The 21,472-nt window shown below is 36.5% G+C and overlaps 1 protein-coding gene across 7 annotated transcripts in view; it reads left to right on the forward strand.

Moving 5' to 3' along the window:
* The window catches only part of ACAP2 (ArfGAP with coiled-coil, ankyrin repeat and PH domains 2), a 172,251-nt gene that overhangs the window by 71,373 nt on the left and 79,406 nt on the right, over positions 1-21,472 (forward strand). For all 7 annotated transcript variants that reach the window (XM_027537850.1, XM_027537869.1, XM_027537859.1 and 4 more), the window contains exons 3-4: positions 828-947; positions 1,709-1,762. In XM_027537850.1, coding sequence (XP_027393651.1) covers positions 828-947; positions 1,709-1,762 — 174 coding nt within the window. The remainder of the gene's footprint in view (positions 1-827; positions 948-1,708; positions 1,763-21,472) is intronic.

Raw genomic sequence — 21,472 nt, forward strand, 5'->3', positions numbered from 1 at the left:
TCCAGGGTAACAGTTTTAAATTATACTCCCGAGATCCTTGTGTTGTCTTCTAAAGTTTTCCTGAGCTGTTTATCCTCTTCTTGGTGACCCCACTTCCCATGCTGTCATTACCCTTCCTTCTAGATCAGCTCCACTTTCATCTTTATTATGTTTAACTTTCACCCAAGATATTGTTTGCTTAAAGAAAATGTTTTGTGTGAAATAAAAAAGAAGGGCTAGAAAAAGAAAAGGAATGGACAGGAAAAAGAGAAAGATTAAAAAGGGAAAGATAAAAAGAGGGAATGGGGAAAGGGAGAAGCCCAGTTCTAAGATTTAGTATAGTGCCTAGAAAGGTAGGCATTGGAGAAATACAGTTGATTAATCAATTCTGCTCTGATAGTCTGATACTAAAAGGACCAGCATGACTCACCCACCGTACCCGTTTACTTCCCTTTCCTCCACCATATACAGTTGTGTTTTCAAAAAATCTTTTGTCAAACTGCTTGCTCTGCCTAAGTTTCCTTTTATTCTTTCCAAGAGATGCTTAATACATTTTTGTGGAGTTAAGTTACAGTGTTGAATTTAACTTGATAAAATTAAAAATTAACTTGATTGGTGGTTGGTGTTATAAGACACTCTCTGCATCCTGAAAGGTCATCTTTTGTTTTTTGATACAGCTCTCTTATGATTTACTTTATAAGCCAAAGGGAAAAAAAGAACACTTTTTGTTTAGTTTCCATTTATTGATGAACTGTAATCTTAACTACGCAAACTCATGTGGTTATTGATAATACTTGTTCAATTAATTAAAATTTTTTTTTCAGTTATATAATGTGTTTCTTTTTCAGCTTGTGAAACTGTGTATTGCAATGATTGATACTGGAAAAGCCTTTTGTGTTGCAAATAAACAGTTCATGAATGGGATTCGAGACCTGGCACAGTATTCTAGTAATGATGCTGTAGTTGAGGTTAGTATTATTAAACTTAGTTACAATGATCAATGCAACATGTTATTAAATAACTATATTTATGTACCTTATTAATAATAGTGGTGGTCCTTAAAATCAGAAGTGGAAAAGCTAACACCTATTGGTGCTATCTTATATAATCCTGTGTTCTAAGACAGTTAGAAGGTGATGGTTGGTCTATGTTGTAAATGTCTGTTTACTATACTTGCTGATAGATGAGCTGAAGCATCTAGAAGGGCACCTGAGCAGGTAGGGTTATTAGTGCAAGCAGAGAACATTAACTTAAGACTAGTATCTAACTGTACATTTGGGGGGCTGCATAGGAAAGTTCTGGTCAACTAGCTATGTTAGCTTATACCCCCTGCTATATTATGTGGTATTATAATGTTTCTTTTATGAGGAATAATAGCTAGTGAAAAAAATGATGTAATTTGATAATTATGTGATTCATAGATACCTAAATGCACACAGTCTTGATACACTCACTTTTAACTTTTAGGTTTATATATGCCATTTCAATTAGTTAGTATAATAATATTGATAGACAGTTTAATTCTTTGACTGTTCTTGAGTTTCATGTTACTACCTGTAGACTTCTATGCAGACCATGTCTGAGAAGTAGTGAGATTGTCCTAGTGAGAAATAAATGTTACTATTTACACTGTAACTTGATCTTTCTGTCACAAATGCTGAAATTATGTTTTTCTAGCATATATTAGTAGCTCTTAAATAACTTGGTTTTCTTTTGATTTCTTTCTCAGACAAGTTTGACCAAATTTTCCGACAGTCTTCAAGAAATGATAAATTTTCACACAGTAAGTGTTAGTAAGTAGGGGTTATTATGGCCATGCTAATGCTTTATTACTTTTCTTTGGTGGCAATATTTTATGGAATTACTTAAGTTGAAATTCACAGACTGATTTATTAACAACTTTTTAGTTGGGTGGATCTAAAATGCATGTGTGTGTGAGAGAGAAAAGATGGAACTATACATGTGTATTATTTCCCATCCTGTAATAGTGAACTTTAATTTCAATGAAGTGCACACTCATAAAAGTTAATTTTTTCTCTTTAAGTTGTGCCTTTGTAAATTGTTAAGCAATTATTTCAAGAAGAAAGACAGATGTACAAGTCATCATTCTAAATTTGGCTATTTCTTTTAATTACAAATATATCCCCTGTGTCTAATAAGTTGCTAATATTAAAGACTGTTGTATTCTTTGAGCTATTTATGTGTGTGTTTAAGATATGAAGACAGATCTTTAAGAATGAGGCATATATATTACTTTTGGAATGTGATGAAATGCCTTTATACATTTTATAAAAGTTTACTGAAAATATGGTACTTTGTAAGCTATATATTTTTTATAATTTTTAAAAAATCTAATATGTATGACGTATAATTATTCAGTGTTTCAAAATTTAACTGTTTGTGAGAGGGGAATATCAATACTTATATTCTTTTTAAATTCTACTTTCTGGTTTTTAGTTAATTTGATTTTCTTTTTTTTGGGGGGGGGGGACAACATATTAAGGATGAATTGATTTGATAATATTTTAATTGTGGTTCAAATTTTATTTATACCAAAATTATCATGTAAAAGTATCTTCTTCAGTTTCTGCTGTCAGTTCTTTTGGTTACGTATCTAGATGTAGAATTGCTGGGTCATAAGTAATTCTATGTTTATCTTTTTGGGAAAACATCAAACTGATTTCCACAGAGGCTACAACATTTTACATTCCCATTTACATCCCTACTAGCAATGTATGAGTGTTCCAGTTTTTACATCTGGGTCAACACTTGTTATCTATCTATCTACCTATCTATCTACCTTCCTTCCTTCCTTCCTTCCGTTTTGTTATAGCCATTGTAGTAGGTGTGAATTGGTATCTTATTGCGGCTTTGATTTGCATTTCTTGCTTTACTAACGAGGTTAAGCATCTTTTCATGTGTTTATTGACCATTTGTGTATTTCCTTATGCCATTGTTACCATTGTTGTCCGCTTAAGTAATCTGCCCATTTTAAAATTTATTTAAATTGAATTTTTTATATATTCTGGATATTAAATCCTTATCAGATGTATGATATGTAAATAATTTTTCCTATTCTGTAAGTTGTTTTTTTACTTTCTTGATAAATGTCCTTTGATGCATTAAAGTTTTAATTGTTTTATTGAAGTATAGTGAGTTCACAATGTTATGTTAGTTTCAAGTGTATAACAAAGTGATTCAGTTATACATATATATATATATATTCTTTTTCAGATTTCTTTCTATTATAGGTTATTACAAGGTATTGAATATGGTTCCCTGTGCTATACAGCAGGTCCTTGTTATTTACCTATTTTATATGTGTTAGTCAGTCAGTCGTGTCCAGCTCTTTGCGACCCCATGAACTGTAGCCCACCAGGTTCCTCTGTCCATGGAATTCTCCAGGCAAGAATATTGGAGTGGGTTGCCATTTCCTGCTCCAGTTTTATATGTAATAAGGTATATATGGTAATCCCAAACTCCTAATTTATCTTCAGCTACACCCCCCCACCCCCCTGCCAACTGTCCCCTTTGGTAGCCCAAAGTTTGTTTTCTGTGTCTTTGAGTCTGTTTATGTTTTGTAAATAAGTTCATTTATATCAGTTTTTTTTAAGATTCCACATATAAGTGATATCATATGATATTTGTCTTTCTCTCTCTTACTTCACTTGGTAATTTCTAGGTCTATCCATGTTGCTATATTTCATTCTTTTTAGTGGCTGAGTAGTATTCTAGTATTATGAGTAGTTGTGTGTGTGTGTGTGTGTGTGTGTGTGTGTGTGTACCTACACACCACATCTTCTTTATTTATTTCTCTGTTGATGGACATTTAGGTTGTTTCCATGTCTTGGCTACTGTAAATACTACAGCTATGAACATTGGGGTGCTTGTATCTTTTGAAATTAGAGTTTTCTCTGGATATACGCTCAGTAAGGGGATTGCTGGGTCATATGGCAAATCTGTTTTTAGTTTTTTAAGGCACCTCCATACTTCTCTGTAGTAGCTGCACCAGTTTACATTCCCACCAATAGTGTATGAGGGTTCCTGTCCCTCCACACTCTCCCCAGCATTTATTGTTTTTGGATTTTTTTGATGATAGCCATTTTGACTGATGTGAGGTGTTCCTGAGATACTATGATTTGATTTGCATTCCTCTAATAATTAGTGATGTTGAAAATATTTTCATGTGCCTGTTGGCCATCTTTGGAGAAATATCTGTTTAGGTCTTCTGCCCATTATTGATTGGGTTGTTTTCTTTTTTTGATTCTTAGCTTTGTGAGCTGTTTATATATTTTGGAAATTAATCCCTTGTCATTTGTAATGTTTGCAAATATTTTCTTCCATTCTGTAGGTTGTCTTTTCATTTTGCATCTTTAAGTTGGTTTATTTCCAGATATTTCATTCTTTTTGATGCAATAGTAAATGGGGTTGTTTTCTTAATTTCTCTTTCTGATATTTGGTTGTTAGTGTATATAAATACAGTGAGTTTCTGTACGTTAATTTTGTATCTTTCAACTTTGCTGAATTCATTCATGGGCTCTAGTAGTTTTCTGGTAGCATCTTTAAGATTTCCTGTGTAGAGCATAGAAATGCCATGTGCAAACCATGACAGTTTCACTTCTTTTTTTCCAGCTCAGATTCCTTTTATTTCCTTTTCTTTAATTTCTGTGTCTGGGACTTCCAAAACTATGCTGAATAAAAGTGGTGAGAATGGGCATCCTTTGTCTTCTTCATTATCTTACAGAAAATGCTTTCATGTTTTCATCATTGAGTGTGATGTTGGCTGTGGACTTGTCATATATCGCCTTTATTATGTTGAAGTATGTTCCCTCTATGCCTATTTTTGGACTAGTTTTTATTATAAATTGATGTTGAATTTTATCAAAAGCTTTTTCTGCATTGGTTGAGATGATCATATGGTTTTTATTCCTCAGTTTGTTAATGTGATGTTATCACATTCATTAATTTGCAGATATTGAAAAGTCCTTACATCTTGGAATAAATCCAACTTGATCATGGTGTATCATCCTTTTAATGTATTGTTGGATTGAGTTTGGATTCATATTTTGTTGAGGATTTTTACATTGTGTTCATCAGTGATATTGGCCTATACTTTTCTTTTTTGATACCTTTTTCTGGTTTTGGTATCAGGGTGTTGGTGGCCTCATAGAATGAGTCTGGGAGTGTTTCTTACCTTGCAGTTTCTTGGAATAGTTTCAGAAGGATAGGTATTAACTCTTCTCTAAATGTTTGGTGGAATTCACCTTAGAAACCATCTTGTCATTGGCTTTTATTTGCTGGGAATTTTAAAATTACTGATTCAGTTTATGTACTGGTAGTTGACCTGTTCGTATATTCTGTTTCCTCTCGGTTCAGTCTTGTGAGAGTGTACCTTTCTAAGAATTTGTCCATTTCTCCTAGTTGTCCTTTTTAATTGGTGTATAGTTGCTTGTAGTATTCACCCGATGATCTTTTGTATTCCTGTGGTGGTGGTTATAACTTCCCCATTTTCATTTCTGATTTTCTTTATTTGGTCATCTCCCTTTTATTCTTGATGAGACTGTCTAAAGGTTGACATAGAAATATTTGCAACAGTGACAGGTTTACTTCTCTTCCAATTTGGATTGCTTTTATTTCCTTTTCTTCTCTAATTGCTATGGCAAGGACTTCCAAAACTGTGTTGAATATAAGTGGTGAGGATGGGCATCCTTACTGTTGATCTTAGAGGAAATGCTTTCAACTTTTCGTTGTTAAATTAGTTATCTTTTCAAAGAACCAAGTTTTGGTTTCATTGATCTTTCTGTTGTTTTTGAAGTCTCTATTTCATTTATTTCTGCTCTGATCTTTGTGATTTATTTTCTTTTACTAACATTGAGTTTTGTTTGTTGTTCTTTCTCTAGTTGCTTCTTATGTAAGGTTAAGTTTTGAGACTTTTCTTGTTTCCTTAGGTAAACTTGTATTGCTATGAACTTCCCTCTTAGAACTGCCTCTGCTGTATCCCATAGGTTTTGGATAGTAATTTTACTCTTTTAGGCATTAGTCTTTAGACATTTAAAAATTTCCTCTTTGATTTCTTCACTTGCTTAGTAGCATATTTTGTAGCTTCCATCTGTCTGTATCTTTTCAAGTTTTTTCTTGTAGTTGATTTCTAGCTTTATAGCCTTGTAGTTTGAATAGATAGCAGCAATATTTGATTTAATTTCAGTTTTCTTAAATTCACTGTGGCTTGCTATATGTCCTAGCATGTGATGTATTCTGGAGACTGTTCCATGTACACTTGAAAAGAATGTGTGTCCCACAGCTTTTGGATGTAATGCTCTATAAATGTCAGTTAAGTCCATCTGGCCTAATGTATCATTTAAGTCCCATGTTTCCTTATTGATTTTCTGTCTGATTAATCTGTCCATTGATGTAAGTGGGATGCTAACGTCCACCACTTTATTGTATTAACATCAGTTTCTCCTTTTATGTCTTTTAACGTTTGGCTTATATATTGAGGGGCTCCTATGTTGGGTATCTGTGTATTTAAAACTGTGCTACCTTCTTTTTGAGTTGATCCTTTAATCATCATGTAGTGTCCTTCTCTGTCTATTGTTTTTATTTGACAGTATATTTTGTGTGACACAAGTATTACTATTCCAACTTTTCTTTTGATTTCTAGTTGCACTGAATACCTTTTTTCCATCCACTTACTGTCAGTCCATATGTGTCTATAGATCTGAGGTGAGTCTCTTATAGGCAGCAGGTATACAGGCCTTATTTTGGTATTTATTCAGCCAGTCTCTGTCTTTTGGTAGGAGCATTTATTTCATTTACATTTAAGGTGATGATAACCAATATGTATGTTCCTATTGCTATTTTCTTAATTTTTTTGGATTTGTTTTTGTAGGTCTTTCTTTCTATTTTCCTTTTTTGTTCTCTTTATTGTGGTTTGATAACTCTCTTTAGTGTTCTATTTAGATTATTTTTTCTTCTTTGTGTGTATATCTATTATAGATTATTGTTTTGTGGTTACCATGAGATTTTTATATAGGAGTCTATATTTGTATGTGCTTGTTTTAAATTGCTGACCTTTTAATTTTCAAACACATTTCAGATAAACTTCATTTGTACTTGCCTCCCCTCATAATCACTGTTTTGGGTATTATTATTTTGCATCAGATTGTTTTGTGTATCCCTTAACTGCTTATTGTGGATACAAATGATTTTTACTACTTTTGTCCTTTAACCTTACTATTAGCTTTGTTTTTGGATTGTTTCCTACCTTTTGTGTGTGTTTGCCTTTACCAATGAGCTTTTCTGTTTTGTAATTTTCTTGTTTCTAGTTGTGGCCTTTTCTTTTCTGCCTAGGGACGTTCCCTTAGGATTTGTTGTAAAGCTGCTTTGGTGATGCTGAATTCTTTTAGCTTTTGCTAGTCTGTAAAGTTTTTGACTTCTTCATAAAACCTCAATGAAAGTCTTACTAGGTAGAGTATTCTTGGTTGTATGTTTTTTTCTTTCATCGCTTTAAATATATCATATCATTCTCTTCTGGTGGGTTAAGTTTTGCTGAAAAATTTGCTGATAGCCTTATGGGAGTTCCCTTGTATGTTATTTGTTACCTTTTCCTTGTTGCTTTTATTTTATTTTTTACAATATTGTATTGGTTTTGCCATACATCAACATGAATCTGCCACAGGTGTACATGTGTTCACCATCCTGAACCCCCCTCCCACCTCCCTTCCCTTACCATCCCTCTGGGTCATCCCAGTGCACCAGCCCCGAGCATCCTGTATCATGCATTGAACCTGGACTTGCGGTTCGTTTCATATATGATATTATACATGTTTCATGCCATTCTCCCAAATCATCCCACCCTTGCCCTCTCCCACAGAGTCCATAAGACTGTTGTATACATCTATGTCTCTTTTGCTGTCTCGCATACAGAGTTATCGTTACCATCTTTCTAAATTCCATAAATATGCGTTCAGTTCAGTTCAGATCAATCACTCAGTCGTGTCCAACTCTTTGCGACCCCATGAATTGCAGCATTCCAGGCTTCCCTGTCCATCACCAACTCCCGGAGTTCACTCAAACTCATGTCTATCAAGTCAGTGATGCCATCCAGCCATCTCATCCTCTGTCGTCCCCTTCTCCTCCTGCCCCTGATCACTCTCAGCATCAGAGTCTTTTCCAATGAGTCAACTATTCACATGAGGTGGCCCAAGTACTGGAGCTTCAGCTTTAGCATCATTCCTTCCAAAGAATACCCAGGACTGATCTCCTTCAGAATGGACTGGTTGGATCTCCTTGCAGTCCAAGGGACTCTCAAGAGTCTTCTCCAACACCACAGTTCAAAAGCATCAATTCTTCGGCACTCAGCTTTCTTCACAGTTCAACTCTCACATCCATACATGACTACTAGAAAAACCATAGCCTTGACTAGGACCTTTGTTGGCAAAGTAATGTCTCTGCTTTTTAATATGCTATCTAGGTTGGTCATAACTTTCCTTCCAAGGAGTAAGCGTCTTTTAATTTCATGGCTGCAGTCACCATCTGCAGTGATTTTGGAGCCCCCCAAAATAAAGTCTGCCACTGTTTCCACTGTTTCCCCATGTATTACCCATGAAGTGATGAGACCAGATGCTATGATCTTAGTTTTCTGAATGTTGAGTTTTAAGCCAACTTTTTCACTCTCCTCTTTTACTTTCATTAAGAGACTTTTTAGTTCCTCTTCACTTTTTGCCATAAGGGTGGTGTCATCTGCATATCTGAGGTTATTGATATTTCTCCCAGAAATCTTGGTTCCAGCTTGTGCTTCTTCCAGCCCAGTGTTTCTCATGATGTACTCTGCATATAAGTTAAATAAGCAGTGTGACAATATACAGCCTTGACGTACTCCTTTTCCTATTTGGAACCAGTCTGTTGTTCCATGGCCAGTTCTAACTGTTGCTTCCTGACCTGCATATAGGTTTCTCAAGAGGCAGGTAAGGTGGTCTGGTATTCCCATCTCTTGAAGAATTTTCCACAGTTCTTTGGGATCCACACAGTCAAAGGCTTTGGCATAGTCAATAAAGCAGAAATAGATATTTTTCTGGAATTCTCTTGCTTTTTCGATGATCCAGCGGATGTTGGCAATTTGATCTCTGGTTCCTCTGCCTTTTCTAAAACCAGCTTGAACATCTGGAAGTTCGTGGTTCACCTACTGTTGAAGCCTGGCTTGGAGAATTTTGAGCATTACTTTGCTAGCGTGTGAGATGAGTGTAATTGTGCGGTAGTTTGAGCATTCTTTGGCATTGCCTTTCTTTGGGATTGGAATGAAAACTGACCTTTTCCAGTCCTGTGGCCACCGCTGAGTTTTCCAAATTTGCTGGCATATTGAGTGCAGCACTTTCACAGCATCATCTTTCAGGATTTGAAATAGCAACTGGAATTCTGTCACCTCCACTAGCTTTGTTGTAGTGATGCTTTCTAAGGCCCACTTGACTTTGCATTCCAGGATGTCTGCTTCTAGGTGAGTGATCACACCATCGTGATTATCTTGGTCATGAAGATCTTTTTTGTATATTCATTAGTATACTGTAGTATTGGTGTTTTTCTTTCTGGCTTACTTCACTCTGTAAAATAGGCTCCAGTTTCAAATACTCTCTCTTGTCTTTAATTTTTGTCATTTTGATTACAGTGTGTTTTAATGTATTCCTCTCTGGGCTAATCCTGTATGAGAGTCTCTGCACTTCCTGTGCTTGGGTGACTCTTTCCTTCCCCAGATTAAGAAAGTTTTGGCTAGTACCTCTTCTAATACGTTCTCAGAACCTTCTCTTCTCCTTTGGGACCCCTGTAATGCGAATATTATCACACTTGTCCCAGAAGTCTCTTAAACTGAGATTTTGTGTGCAGTCTTTAAGAGTGAAGTCTCTGTTTCTCCCAATCTTGTGGAGGTTTTGCAGTAAAGCTCCACTGGCTTCCAAGACCAAAGTCCTCATTTCTTTTCATTCTTTTTTTCTCTTCAGGGGCAGTGATTTCTAAGCAGGAATACTGGAGTGGGTTGCCTCATTTTGTCTAAATTGCTGTTTGTATTTTTGTTTGTTGTACGTTCATTGGGTTTCTTGTCATGGAAAAGTGACCCTCCAAAGGAGATGTCCAGACTTGTCTCCTTGTGACTGTCCCCTTGTCCCCTCTTGTCACAAGGGACTAGGGACCAAGTAATTCTAGGGTAATGTCTGGCCTGTGTTTGTGAATTTGGCTTGCACGCTGCAGGACCGTAATTTTTTTGCTTCTAGTATCTGCCCCCTGGTGGTTAAGGCTGGTCTATAGGCTTATGGAGTCTGGCAGGAGGGGCCAGTGTTTACCCTCTGGTGGTGGGGCTGGGTATTTGTCCTCTGGTGGGCAGGGCCTTTCTAGGGGTGTGTCTGGAGGCTGCTGTGCTCAGGAAATCTTTAGGTAGCCTGTCAGCTGACCAGTGGGAATATGTTCCCACTTAGTTTTTCGTTTGGCCTGAGGTGTCCCAACACTGGAGACTACAGGCTTTTAGGCGGGGCTGGGTCTTTGTGCCAGAATATCACCCTCTGGGAGAGGCCCCATAGGTCAGTGTTTTCCAGTACATTCATCAGCAGTGTTTGTGTCCCCAGGATGGGCCACATCCACCTTGTCTTGCCAGAAGACACTCCAGAGATCAGCAGTGGATTCGACCCAGGCTACTATCCAGTTACTGCTTTTGCCCTAGGTCCTGATGCACCTGAAATTTTGTGTGCACTCTTTAAGAGTGAAGTCTCGATTTCTCCCAATCCTGTGGAGCCTTTGCAGTCAAACTCCACTGGCTTCCAAAACCAAATGTTCTGGGGTCTCTTCCTCCTAGTGCCAGACCTTGATCCAGGGGCTTGATGTGGGGCTCAGCATTCTCACTCTTGCAGGAGAATGTCTGTAATCTAATTATACTCTAGTTTATGGGTTGCTTACTTTGTGGGGGGGTATGAGATTTGATCATATCACAGGCACACCCCTACTACCAGTCTCATTGTGGTTCTGTCTTTATGTCTTTAGTTGGAGAGACTCTTCCCTGGTAGGTTTCAGTTTTTTTTCAACAATGGTTGGTCTACGGATTGTTGTGAGTTTGGTGCACTTGTGAGAGGAGATCATATTACGGTTCTACTCTGCCATCTTGGCCCTTCTCTAGAAGTTTTAATTTTGATGAAATCCAATTTATCTTTTTTTTTTTTCTTCTGTTCCTCTTACTTTTGGGGTCATATCCAAGAATCCATTGCTAAATCCTAGATCATTCAAATTTATCCCTTTGTTTTTTCTCCAAGACTTTTATGATTTTAGCTCTAACATTTTACACCAACTTGTTTCTACTGCTGCTGCTGCTAAGTCGCTTCAGTCGTGTCCGACTCTGTGCGACCCCATAGACGGCAGCCCACCAGGCTCTCCTGTCCCTGGGATTCTCCAGGCAAGAACACTGGAGTGGGTTGCTGTTTCCTTCTCCAATGTATGAAAGTGAAAAGTGAAAGTGGTCGCTCAGTCGTGTCCGACTCTTAGCGACCCCATGGACTGCAGCCTACTAGGCTCCTCCATCCATGGGATTTTCCAGGCAAGAGTACTGGAGTGGGGTGCCATTGCCTTCTCCTAACTTGTTTCTAATGACCCCTTATTAGTTTTATTTTTGCCTTCTGTTGAATTTGGATGCTAATGATGGTATATTTGATTTATTTTAATTCAAGGAATCTTTTGGACTCAGACTGCTTAAACAGTGTAATATAATGAGAATCAAAAATTTTTTAAAAGTTACTGATTTTAAATTAACATAATAAGTTAAGTTTTTTTGGTAATAAAATATCCTTTGTAATAGTCCTATTCTTGATATTTTCTTTAAATTAGTAAGTCTTATATTATTGCTTTATATAAGACTGTCTTGCTCTTTTTATAGTTTTATATGTGAAAAGTTATGATTAAGATAAACTTTTGGCAAGGAAATAGTTTAAATGTATGTTGAAGTCTGTCCTGTCAAGAAATCTTAAGTTCAGAGTATTTTATTTTTTTATTTTATTTTTTTTTAAGTTCAGAGTATTTTATAAATTATCCTGTTAGAGTAAATTAAGTCTTTAAAAATGAGGTTTGTTTGAAGCCAGGGCTAAAAGTATAGTTTGCTTCAAGACAATAGAGATTATTAGTCTTTTTAGTGCTAGTGCTGTTAATGTGCAACTAGTTTCCTGAACTGATTCCAATAGTGTGTTTTTTTTCCCCTGCTAAAAGCAATCGATGTTTCTTGATTTTTAACATTGTAAAAGGAACATAGAATTTAGGTAGAAACACCTTTGAGTTTAGGCTTCACTGTTATGAGCTGTATAATTTTGGTCAATTTTTAAAATCACTTCAGTTTTCAGTTTACTGTTCTATAAAAGGGGGATAGTAGAATTTGCAATAAGAATACGTAAAAGGGTATTGTGATGAGTAACAGAAATTGTTCAACTGGTTCCTGGAGAGATACTTCTTCCTTTACTATATTGGTTGGTATCCATTTGGGAAAATAGAAACCACATATGGTATTTCTTTCTTTTCTTTTTTTTTTACATATGGTGTTACTTATAGAAAGATTTTTATACGGTGACTTAGTTACAAAGTATTGGGAGAGTTGGAAGAAAGAAAAAAGCCACCATGATGCCACCTAGAAATTATTCAACATGGGAAGGAGCTATCTATTGTCCTTAGGGCTGCAGGCCTCGGGGTAGACGTGATACCAGAGCCCCTGTGTGCTGCACTGTATTGTTCCCAAGCCGAGAAGTCAGAGCTTGCCTGCTTGTTGCTGACACTCCTGGATTGGTCCCTGATGCTGCTGAAAGTTGGAGTAGCTCAGTTGCTCACTAATGGCTGTTGCAGGACAGACAGAAAGCAGAGAGAAAAGTGGCTTCTCTTTATCTCCTGCCTCTTAATCTAACATCAGATCCCATTTGTAGAACCTGACCTCTTAGCTTGCAGGGAGCTTGGGAAATATACTTTACTGATTTCTAGCTCATCTCATCACAGAGGAGACGATTATGGAAGGGTGATAGATACAGTGGTGAAAGCCAGTAAACAGTTGGAACACCAACCACAAAGACTATAATTTTGAAAACATTTTTAGTAGGTAAATCATTACACAGTCTTAACAATTTTTATCCTTGAAACCTTTTTCTGTGACTTTTCTTTTTCTCCTCACACTCTGTATCGCACACATTAACAAAATATACCCCAGGTCCTTTGTCACCTCCAAGTCTAAACTATAAACGGCTACCACCTTTTGTTTAGGATTATATAACTTGTATCTCTGCTTCTCTTCTTGCCCTTCTACAATGCATTCTGTATACAGCAGCCAGAATGAACTTTTAAAAATACAAATTAATTTGTGCTACTTGGCTGCTCTGGCTCCTATTATACTCAGAATAAAATCCTAACCAAGCCCCGTATGATGAGGCTCCTGCTGGTAACTTTCTGATCTCGTCTCTACTCTGCCTGGTTGTGACCCCTTCCTCTGTTGTTCTTTGAACACGCCAATGTAATTCTCATCTTAGGACCTTTGTACTCGGTATCTGTTCTGTGCAGAACGTTCTCCCTTCACATCTGTGTGTGATTGTTTCTCTATGATATTTCTTCTCTTTCTGTAGGTCTCTCTCACTTTAATAGGTCACTTCCTCTATGAGAAGCCTTCCTTGACCACCATATGATTCTGTTCTATCAGTTTATCATCTTTTATGTGCCACATTAAAAGACACACATGCACATACCACATATATGTGTATGATCTTGTTCTTAAATATATATACTTACTTTATTGTCTGTTCTAAGTTTCATGACTGTAGGCACTTTGTTATATTTATCTCTTCTGCTGCTACTCGGAAGACCTTGGTAGGAAGGAGTTACTCATGGCAGGGTTGAGGAGACTGAGATTATGATAACCCTTGTTTTATTTTTAAGTCATTAAATGGATAAAGATGTGTTAAATTGGTGACAGTTCAGTGCTCAAATAGACAAATAAAAATATTTAATATTCTTTTCTTTTATTGTTTTATGTACTTGAAAACTTCAGGATCTCTGTTTTGACTATAATTCATGTTGCTTTAGAAAGATAATTTGCAAACTATTCATCTTTCTGTTGGCCTAGAGATCTAAAGGCTATAGAGGTGAACTTGTGTGTATTTACATATGTACTTATATTAATATATATGTATATAGAGAACACTCTGTCTCATACTGCACTCAGATGTCTAGTGTCTTTCTAATTTTATTCCCATATTCCTCTTTAAAGCATCTCAGAAATTTTCTGCTAATAGCTGTAGGTATGAAATTGTGAGACTTTACTTTTTTCTTTCTTTTTATAGTTGCTGTGCTCTCTGGCCTGTTTGTTTCTTGTTAACAAATACTTTTAATGTTTTCAGTAGGAGTGACCTCTGTATATTGAATCAGAATTTTTGTATTTGTGGCCGAAGTTTCCCGCCCCCCATCATAATGCTATGCATTTCACTTCAGCTAGATAAAGATAGGGATGACACATACCTTGTTTACTGTTGTCTCCTTAGTACCTGTGTGATTCTTATCCTGGGAAAGTCATTTAATTTTTCTAAGTTTTATATTCCATCACTGTGTAATGAAGGGACTTCACTAGATGGCCTTTAATTATAAAAATTCAAAAATTATAAAGTGTTAATTATTATAAGATTTAAATGTGATCTCAGCTATTTGTTAAAAATGTGGGAAAAGCCTAGTTTAAAATGCTTTATTTTAGTAGTATTCTGTTCACTGAAATTTTAATTACATAGCATTACAGGAGAAAGGAGGCATTATAGAGTAAGATGAACTGCTTTCTAAAAGGTAATAAAACTGGCATCTGCTTTACATTCTGCAGCCAAGCTCATAACACTTAGGTCTTGGTGTATCAGTTTGTATCAGGATAAAAGGCTGGATGTTATAGAGATTTATGAATAACTTTGTGGGCTTAAATAAATGTTTCAAATAATGTAACCATTTGTGTTTTTAGCCAAGTAAAATTAAACATAGATTGGGCCTAGATTATCCAGTCATTTAAAAAATAAATAGTTTGGATTCTTTTGTGATTTATTTTCTCTGTAAAAATGAATAGTATTGTTCCTTATTCTTTATAGAATGAGAATTTCCTAGAGTTGCTCTTTAACTCATGTATTTTTTATAAGATGCTAACTCATGACTTTTCCAAAGCAGGTCATATATATTGTACTACATGCTAGAGTTGATTTGACTACTGGTTGTTTTTCTGGAGCTCTGTTTATGTAACATTACTGATAACTCTTTTGAATTCTAATTTGCTGTTGGTATAAGGAGCTTAGACTATTGATTTGATTATTTGTCAAATGAAAGTTTAAAGTTGAATTATTGCATAAAATGCCATGAAAACGTGTGACCCTTTTTGTTTTGTTTGTGAGTTTGGCTTTCCATGCTGCACCTATCTACTCATTTGCTCAACAGATGGTTTTAGGTAGTGGGAATATAGTAGTTTGGTGCTTCTGTTCTCATCTCATGGCGGAAGTAGAAAAGGATGGCTGTGTTTGTGTGAGACACTGGAGAGAACTGGTGGGGGACATGAGGTGTCATGTCCTGAGTGTTGGTGAAAAATATTAGTTTCTTTTTTATGAGCTTATGTTAATAGCTATTTAGTAAATAATTTATTTTTTATAGAATTATGTTAAAATAAAACTTAAAGTGTTAGGAGAGATATTACATATTGAATGTATATAGCACCTCCATATATTTAAAAAATATTTTAATGAGAAACTTCAGCTGGCTTCCCTGAATGTAACTTAAAAAAAAAAAAAGGTCTTATATGTGAAATAGTTTCAAGCAGTTCCTGATCAAGAGTTAAAAATTGATTATCTTTCCAAGTTCTTGGCCATTTTCATTGATGAGGACTTTGTCTGCATAGGTAGACATACCAATGAAAGGCAGATGAACATTTATTACCCTTTGCACCTGATTGACAGGAATTGTTTTATCACTTGTAAGTGGAATTTAAATCATTTCATCCCTTTAAATTATCCCTTAAAGGAACAATCATTCATTAAGTGGGATTGCTCTTTTTTTTCTTTCATTGACACATGTAGTGTCATGTATTTCTGGGGTTAAGTTGAATGGATTTTGAATGAAATAATGATAGAGCTTTCCTGCAGGTAAATGGAGAAGTTGCTTTACCTATGAAACCCATTTATACATCTTTGTGGATTCAGATTATAGCACTGAAAGTCCCTAATGACTCATTCTCAGCCTCTTGTTTACAACACTTTGAGTCCATAAAGATTGTTGGTACATGTTAGTTGTCAAAAATATCAAGGAATTGCTTGAAATAAGATCACCCATCAAAATACAGAACACCAGTTAAGTAAGCCACCTTTTAAAGTCAATAAGTAGCACCAAGCAAATCTGTAAGTTGAAAGTTGTTCCTCCTAAATTTCTTGAATTCTACTTTTAAATCATAAACCCAGGCAAAATTCTCCCTTTGGACAGCTAGCATTCTGGGTTGGGGGTTGGGGAGAAGCTGTACTGCCCAGCATACGGGATCTTAGTTCCCTGACCAGGGATCAAACCCGTGCCCCCTGCATTGGAAGCAGAAAGTCTTAACCACTGGATCACCAGGGAAGTCCCCAGAGAGTTGATATTATTGTCTCATGTCTATACAAAAAGCTGAAGATGAATGAAATGTTTGGAATGTTTTGCTTAGATTCATGCATCGTCTTCATGAAATTTAATTTGGAATTTATATCTACCTGGAGCCTTTTACATATATGAGATCCTTTGTGAAATAATACACTAGTCGATCTTCACAACTTTCTAGATGGATTCTTTTTTTTTTTTAATTTATTTATTTTAATTAGAGGCTAATTACTTTACAATATTGTATTGGTTTTGCCATACATCAACATGAATCCGCCACGGGTGTACACGTGTTCCCAATCCTGAACCACCGCCCCACTTCCCTCCCCATTCCATCCTTCTGGGTCATCCCAGTGCACCAGCCCCAAGCTTCCTGTATCCTGCATCAAATCTGGACTGGCAATTCGTTTCTTATATGATATTATACATGTTTCAATGCCCTAAATGGATTCTTAATGTAAATTTACATCTTGCTGCCTTAGTGGCTGCATTATCAGTATGCAGAATTACAGTGCTTCCAAATTCATCCTCTTTGTTTTAAAGTTTTCTTTTGACATTTGAGTATTTCATCCCTAGGAATTTGTTTTGGTACTTAGAAAACCAATAAGTGTTCTTCCAAGATAATCTTAAACTCAGAAATTTTAACTGTTGTTAATTTGAACAAGAATTATTAACATGTAGAATCATCACACAGCAATGAAAACTTTGATACCATTGTCTTCTGGTTAGTGATTATTACTTTGTTTACCTGACATGCCATCAAATGCATCTGTTAATTCTGTTATTTGAATGTGGCACATTTTCTGTTTCCTTTGCTTCTTTGGAAATTGCAAAGTTGTGACATTTTCCTTGCAGGTTGGCGTATTATGCAATTTTGCAATTTTATGAGGCATTCTGGCTTTAGCTGTTAATTGAGTAACCTTTTTTAAGCAGCTTCTTTATCTGATATAGTTATAACTAATATCATAAAAGAACTTTGTTTCTTATTTTGTGTTTGCAGAAGTTTAAAGTACAAATCTTTCTGTATAAAATGGATATTTTGTGTTGAAGTCTTATACCATTTACTCCTGCCATTGCTTTATTTAATAACTTTTTCATATACAAATACACTGTGGTTGAAGAAGAGAGTTTTGTAATGTGTTTGCCGTATAATTCTCAAATTGTGGTGCCTGGACCAGCAGCATTAGCAACACCTAAGGACTTATTAGAATGGTAGCTTCTTAGAGTCCATTCAGCTCTACTAAATCAGAAACTCTGAAGCTGGAAGCCAGCAATATGTGTTTGAGCAAGCCTTGCAGGTGATTCTGATGTATTCCAAACTTTGTGAGTCACTTTTCTAGAGCACAGGTTGGCAAACTATGGCTTGCAGGCCAAGTCTAGCCTGTTGCCCCTCTGCCTTTTTCATATAAATTTTTGTAGGAACATAGCCATATTCATTTGTTTTTGTATTGTCTATGGTTATTTTCATACAATGGCAGAGATGAGTAGTTGTGACACAGACTACATGGCCCACAAGCCTAAAATGCTGTCTAGCTCTACAGAAAAAATGTGGTAACCTTTGCTCTCAAGACTGTTTTTGTCCACTTCAGAGGACTGTATCTATCATGACATCCACTGAAAAGAGGCCCGTTTCTGCTCTAGCAAAAGTAATTTGGTGATTTAACTACCTTGATGAATTCTTCTCAGTGGAGCGCTAGTGGGTTACAATCCAGACTAGTTAAAATCCAGTCCCTGGGAGTGAGACCAGCTATCCATAATCTTTAAAGCTCCACACCACACGTCATCCCAGTGTGCAGCCCAATTTGAGAAACAGTGTGTTGCTTCCCCCAAACAAGCATTTGGAAATCTTGGTAAAGGCAGATTTCTGATAATGTAAGTCTGGGCTGGTTCTGAAGATTCTTCATTTCTGACAAGTAGTCAAGTGATGTGGATAATGCTGGTTCATATCTGGGGAACTTTAAAAATATATTTCTGAGTCTCACCAGTTTTTATAATTATCTCACCATTAGAGTATTTAAAAGTTCCCCAGGTTATGATACTGTGCAACCATTTGAGAACCCCTGGTCAGAACAATTTGTCTCAATCTTGCCTGATGGCTTAGTTGGTAAAGAATCTGCCTGCAGTGCCAGAGACCCTGGTTCGATTCTTGGGTCGGGAAGTTCCCCTGGAGAAGAGATAGGCTACCCACTCCAGGATTCTGGCCAGGAGAATGCCATGGACTGTGTAGTCCATGGGGTCACAAAGAATCGGACAGGACTGAGTGACTTTCACTTTCACTTTGAATAACACAGTCACCTAGTGAATTTGTTAAAAAATGCGGAAGAGTTGTATCCTTCTTTAACAACCTTGAATCTTTGTATTTTCTGTTAGCTTTGCAAATGAGTTTGATTCATACCCAGCCAGTGACAAACCATTGCATTAGAGAAATGAAGAAAGGGAGAAAGAAGAGATTAGATATTAATAAATGGATAAGTTAGGACAGGCAGAGAATGTAGAAAAACAGTAACACATAATAGATACTCAGTTGCATATTTGGGGCCTATTTCTGATAAAACAAAGAAGAGTCTTCTTGATTATTATAGGCCTGAAATAAGCAGACCTGATGAGACTTTAAAGATTCAGCGAATCCACAGTGTCGACAGCCATACCCCTGTGCCTATAGATTCTGAAAAGGACAGGAATGATTATGTCACGCAGGATCGTCAGAAGAGACTGCTGTGTTAGCTCAGTAATATTTAGATGGATCATGAAGATTTTGCAAAATTTTATTCTCGGCCAACGGGACCTAAATGGTAAGAATTGGAACTAGTTCAAAGCTATCTATGGATGTGTAGCCTATTCTTGTGTTGTGCTAAACTTCCTAGAATGCCTGCCATCTGTGTAGTGTATTTTAGCTTTCGTCCTTTCCTGAACATCACAGAGATAGTGTTGCTTTATCTTAGTACAGACATGAATGGGGAATAACTTGAGTGTAAGCCATTGGTTTTAAGCAGTCATGGTATTTATGCACTTTAGTAAGATCTTTTTATAACTAGCAGATCAAATGACACTGTTGATTACTTGTCTTGCATATGTTGGTAGGAATAATGCTATTCATTTCCAAATATGAAACTGAATCTCAGCTTTTGTGTTGGTAGCCCCCTACCCCACCCTGGCCAGAATCTGTCACTGTGACTTTATTATACCATCCCAGGTTTTGTGGTGTAGACCTGGAAGAGAAGCCCTGAGATGTACTTGATTCTGCTGCTACTGCCAAGTCAACTTCAGTCGTGTCCGACTCTGTGTGACCCCATAGACGGCAGCCCACCAGATTCTCCAGGCAAGAATACTGGAGTGGGTTGCCATTGCCTTCTCCAATGCAGGAAAGTGAAAGGTGAAAGTGAAGTCGCTCAGTCGTGCCCGACTCTTAGCAACCCCATGGACTGCAGCCCACCAGGCTCCTCTGTCCATGGGATTTTCCAGGCAAGAGTATTGGAGTGGGGTGCCATTGCCTTCTCCGAGGATGATTGTCTTCTCCGAGGATGATTCTGAGGATGAAACAAATTTTGTTTTTGGTTTAAAGTCCAGATAAAAGTTTTTGGTGGTTGCTGAGTACTGTGGGTAAGATCTGGATCAGAACCCCCAACTAGTCAGGATAGTAGAACTGTACACAAGGAAAACGGGGAAATGAGGTAAAGGGCGAAATTTTAGGGAAGAATCTTGTACACTTCCTCGTCACCTAATTCCCAGGGACATTGACAAGGCAAAGTCTTAAAGCTTTTTGCTTTTAGCACATGAAAAGAAATGCTGTGAAGTCTAACTTAGTGGGGTATAGATTAGTGCCCAATTGGGGCAGCTCTTTGTGACATTTTGTGGGGGGTGGGCAGTTAGCTGTTAGATAGCTGAAAAGCTTAAAATTGGTAAGTAGAAAGCAAGAGTTTTACTTAATTGCCCTTGCATTGCAACGTATTTTTCATTCTAATGGAGATGTTAAAAATATGTTGGCAAGATTGTTGACATTTGCCTGAAATACTTCTCATTCTATCCAAATGTATATAAACTAGCTAAATGCTATATTTTGGAGAATTTAGATAGTTAATGTTTTGTTATTTTAAAGCAACAGTAATAATAGATTCTATTTCTTTCTGTGAAATATATATAAATATTTTAAACTGGGGAGTAATTGACATAAACTGTGTGTTAAAGTGTACAATTTGATAAATGTTGACATATGTATTACTGCCATAAAATTATCACCTCATTTAATTTAATGAACATAACAGTTACACCTCAAAAATCTTCTTGTGCCATTTTATAGTTCCTCTTTTTCAATTTGCCATGTCCTTATTCCTTGTCAGTCACTGCTGGCTATCATTATTGATCAGTTTGCATTTTCCAGACTAATATGTAAATGGAATTTTTTTTGGTCTGATCTCTTTCTGTGTAATTAGTTTGAGACTCAATCATGGTCTGTGTGTCTATTCCTTTTTTTTTTTTTAATTGCTTAATAATGTTGCATTGTGTAGAAGTATCACAGTTTCTTTATCCATTCACTTATTGATGGATATGTTAGTTATCTATTGCTATATAACAGATTAGCTCCCAAATATAGTGGCTTAAAACAACAAACATTATCTCATTGTTACTGGGCCTGGTACTTAGAGATTTAGCTGGGTGGCTTTATTTCAGAGTCTTTAATGAAATCTTTGCTAAAACTTTCCCAGTGACTCAGCAGTAAAGAATGAACCTGCAGTGCAGGAGCCGCAGGAGACGTGGGTTTGATTGCTGGGTCAGGAAGATACCCTGGAGTAGTAAATGGCAACCTTTCTAGTATTCTTGCCTGGAAAATTCCATGGACAGAGAAGACTTTGGGCTTCAGTCCACG

Source organism: Bos indicus x Bos taurus, chromosome 1, assembly GCF_003369695.1.
Source record: "Bos indicus x Bos taurus breed Angus x Brahman F1 hybrid chromosome 1, Bos_hybrid_MaternalHap_v2.0, whole genome shotgun sequence".
NCBI classification, from domain to species: domain Eukaryota; kingdom Metazoa; phylum Chordata; class Mammalia; order Artiodactyla; family Bovidae; genus Bos; species Bos indicus x Bos taurus.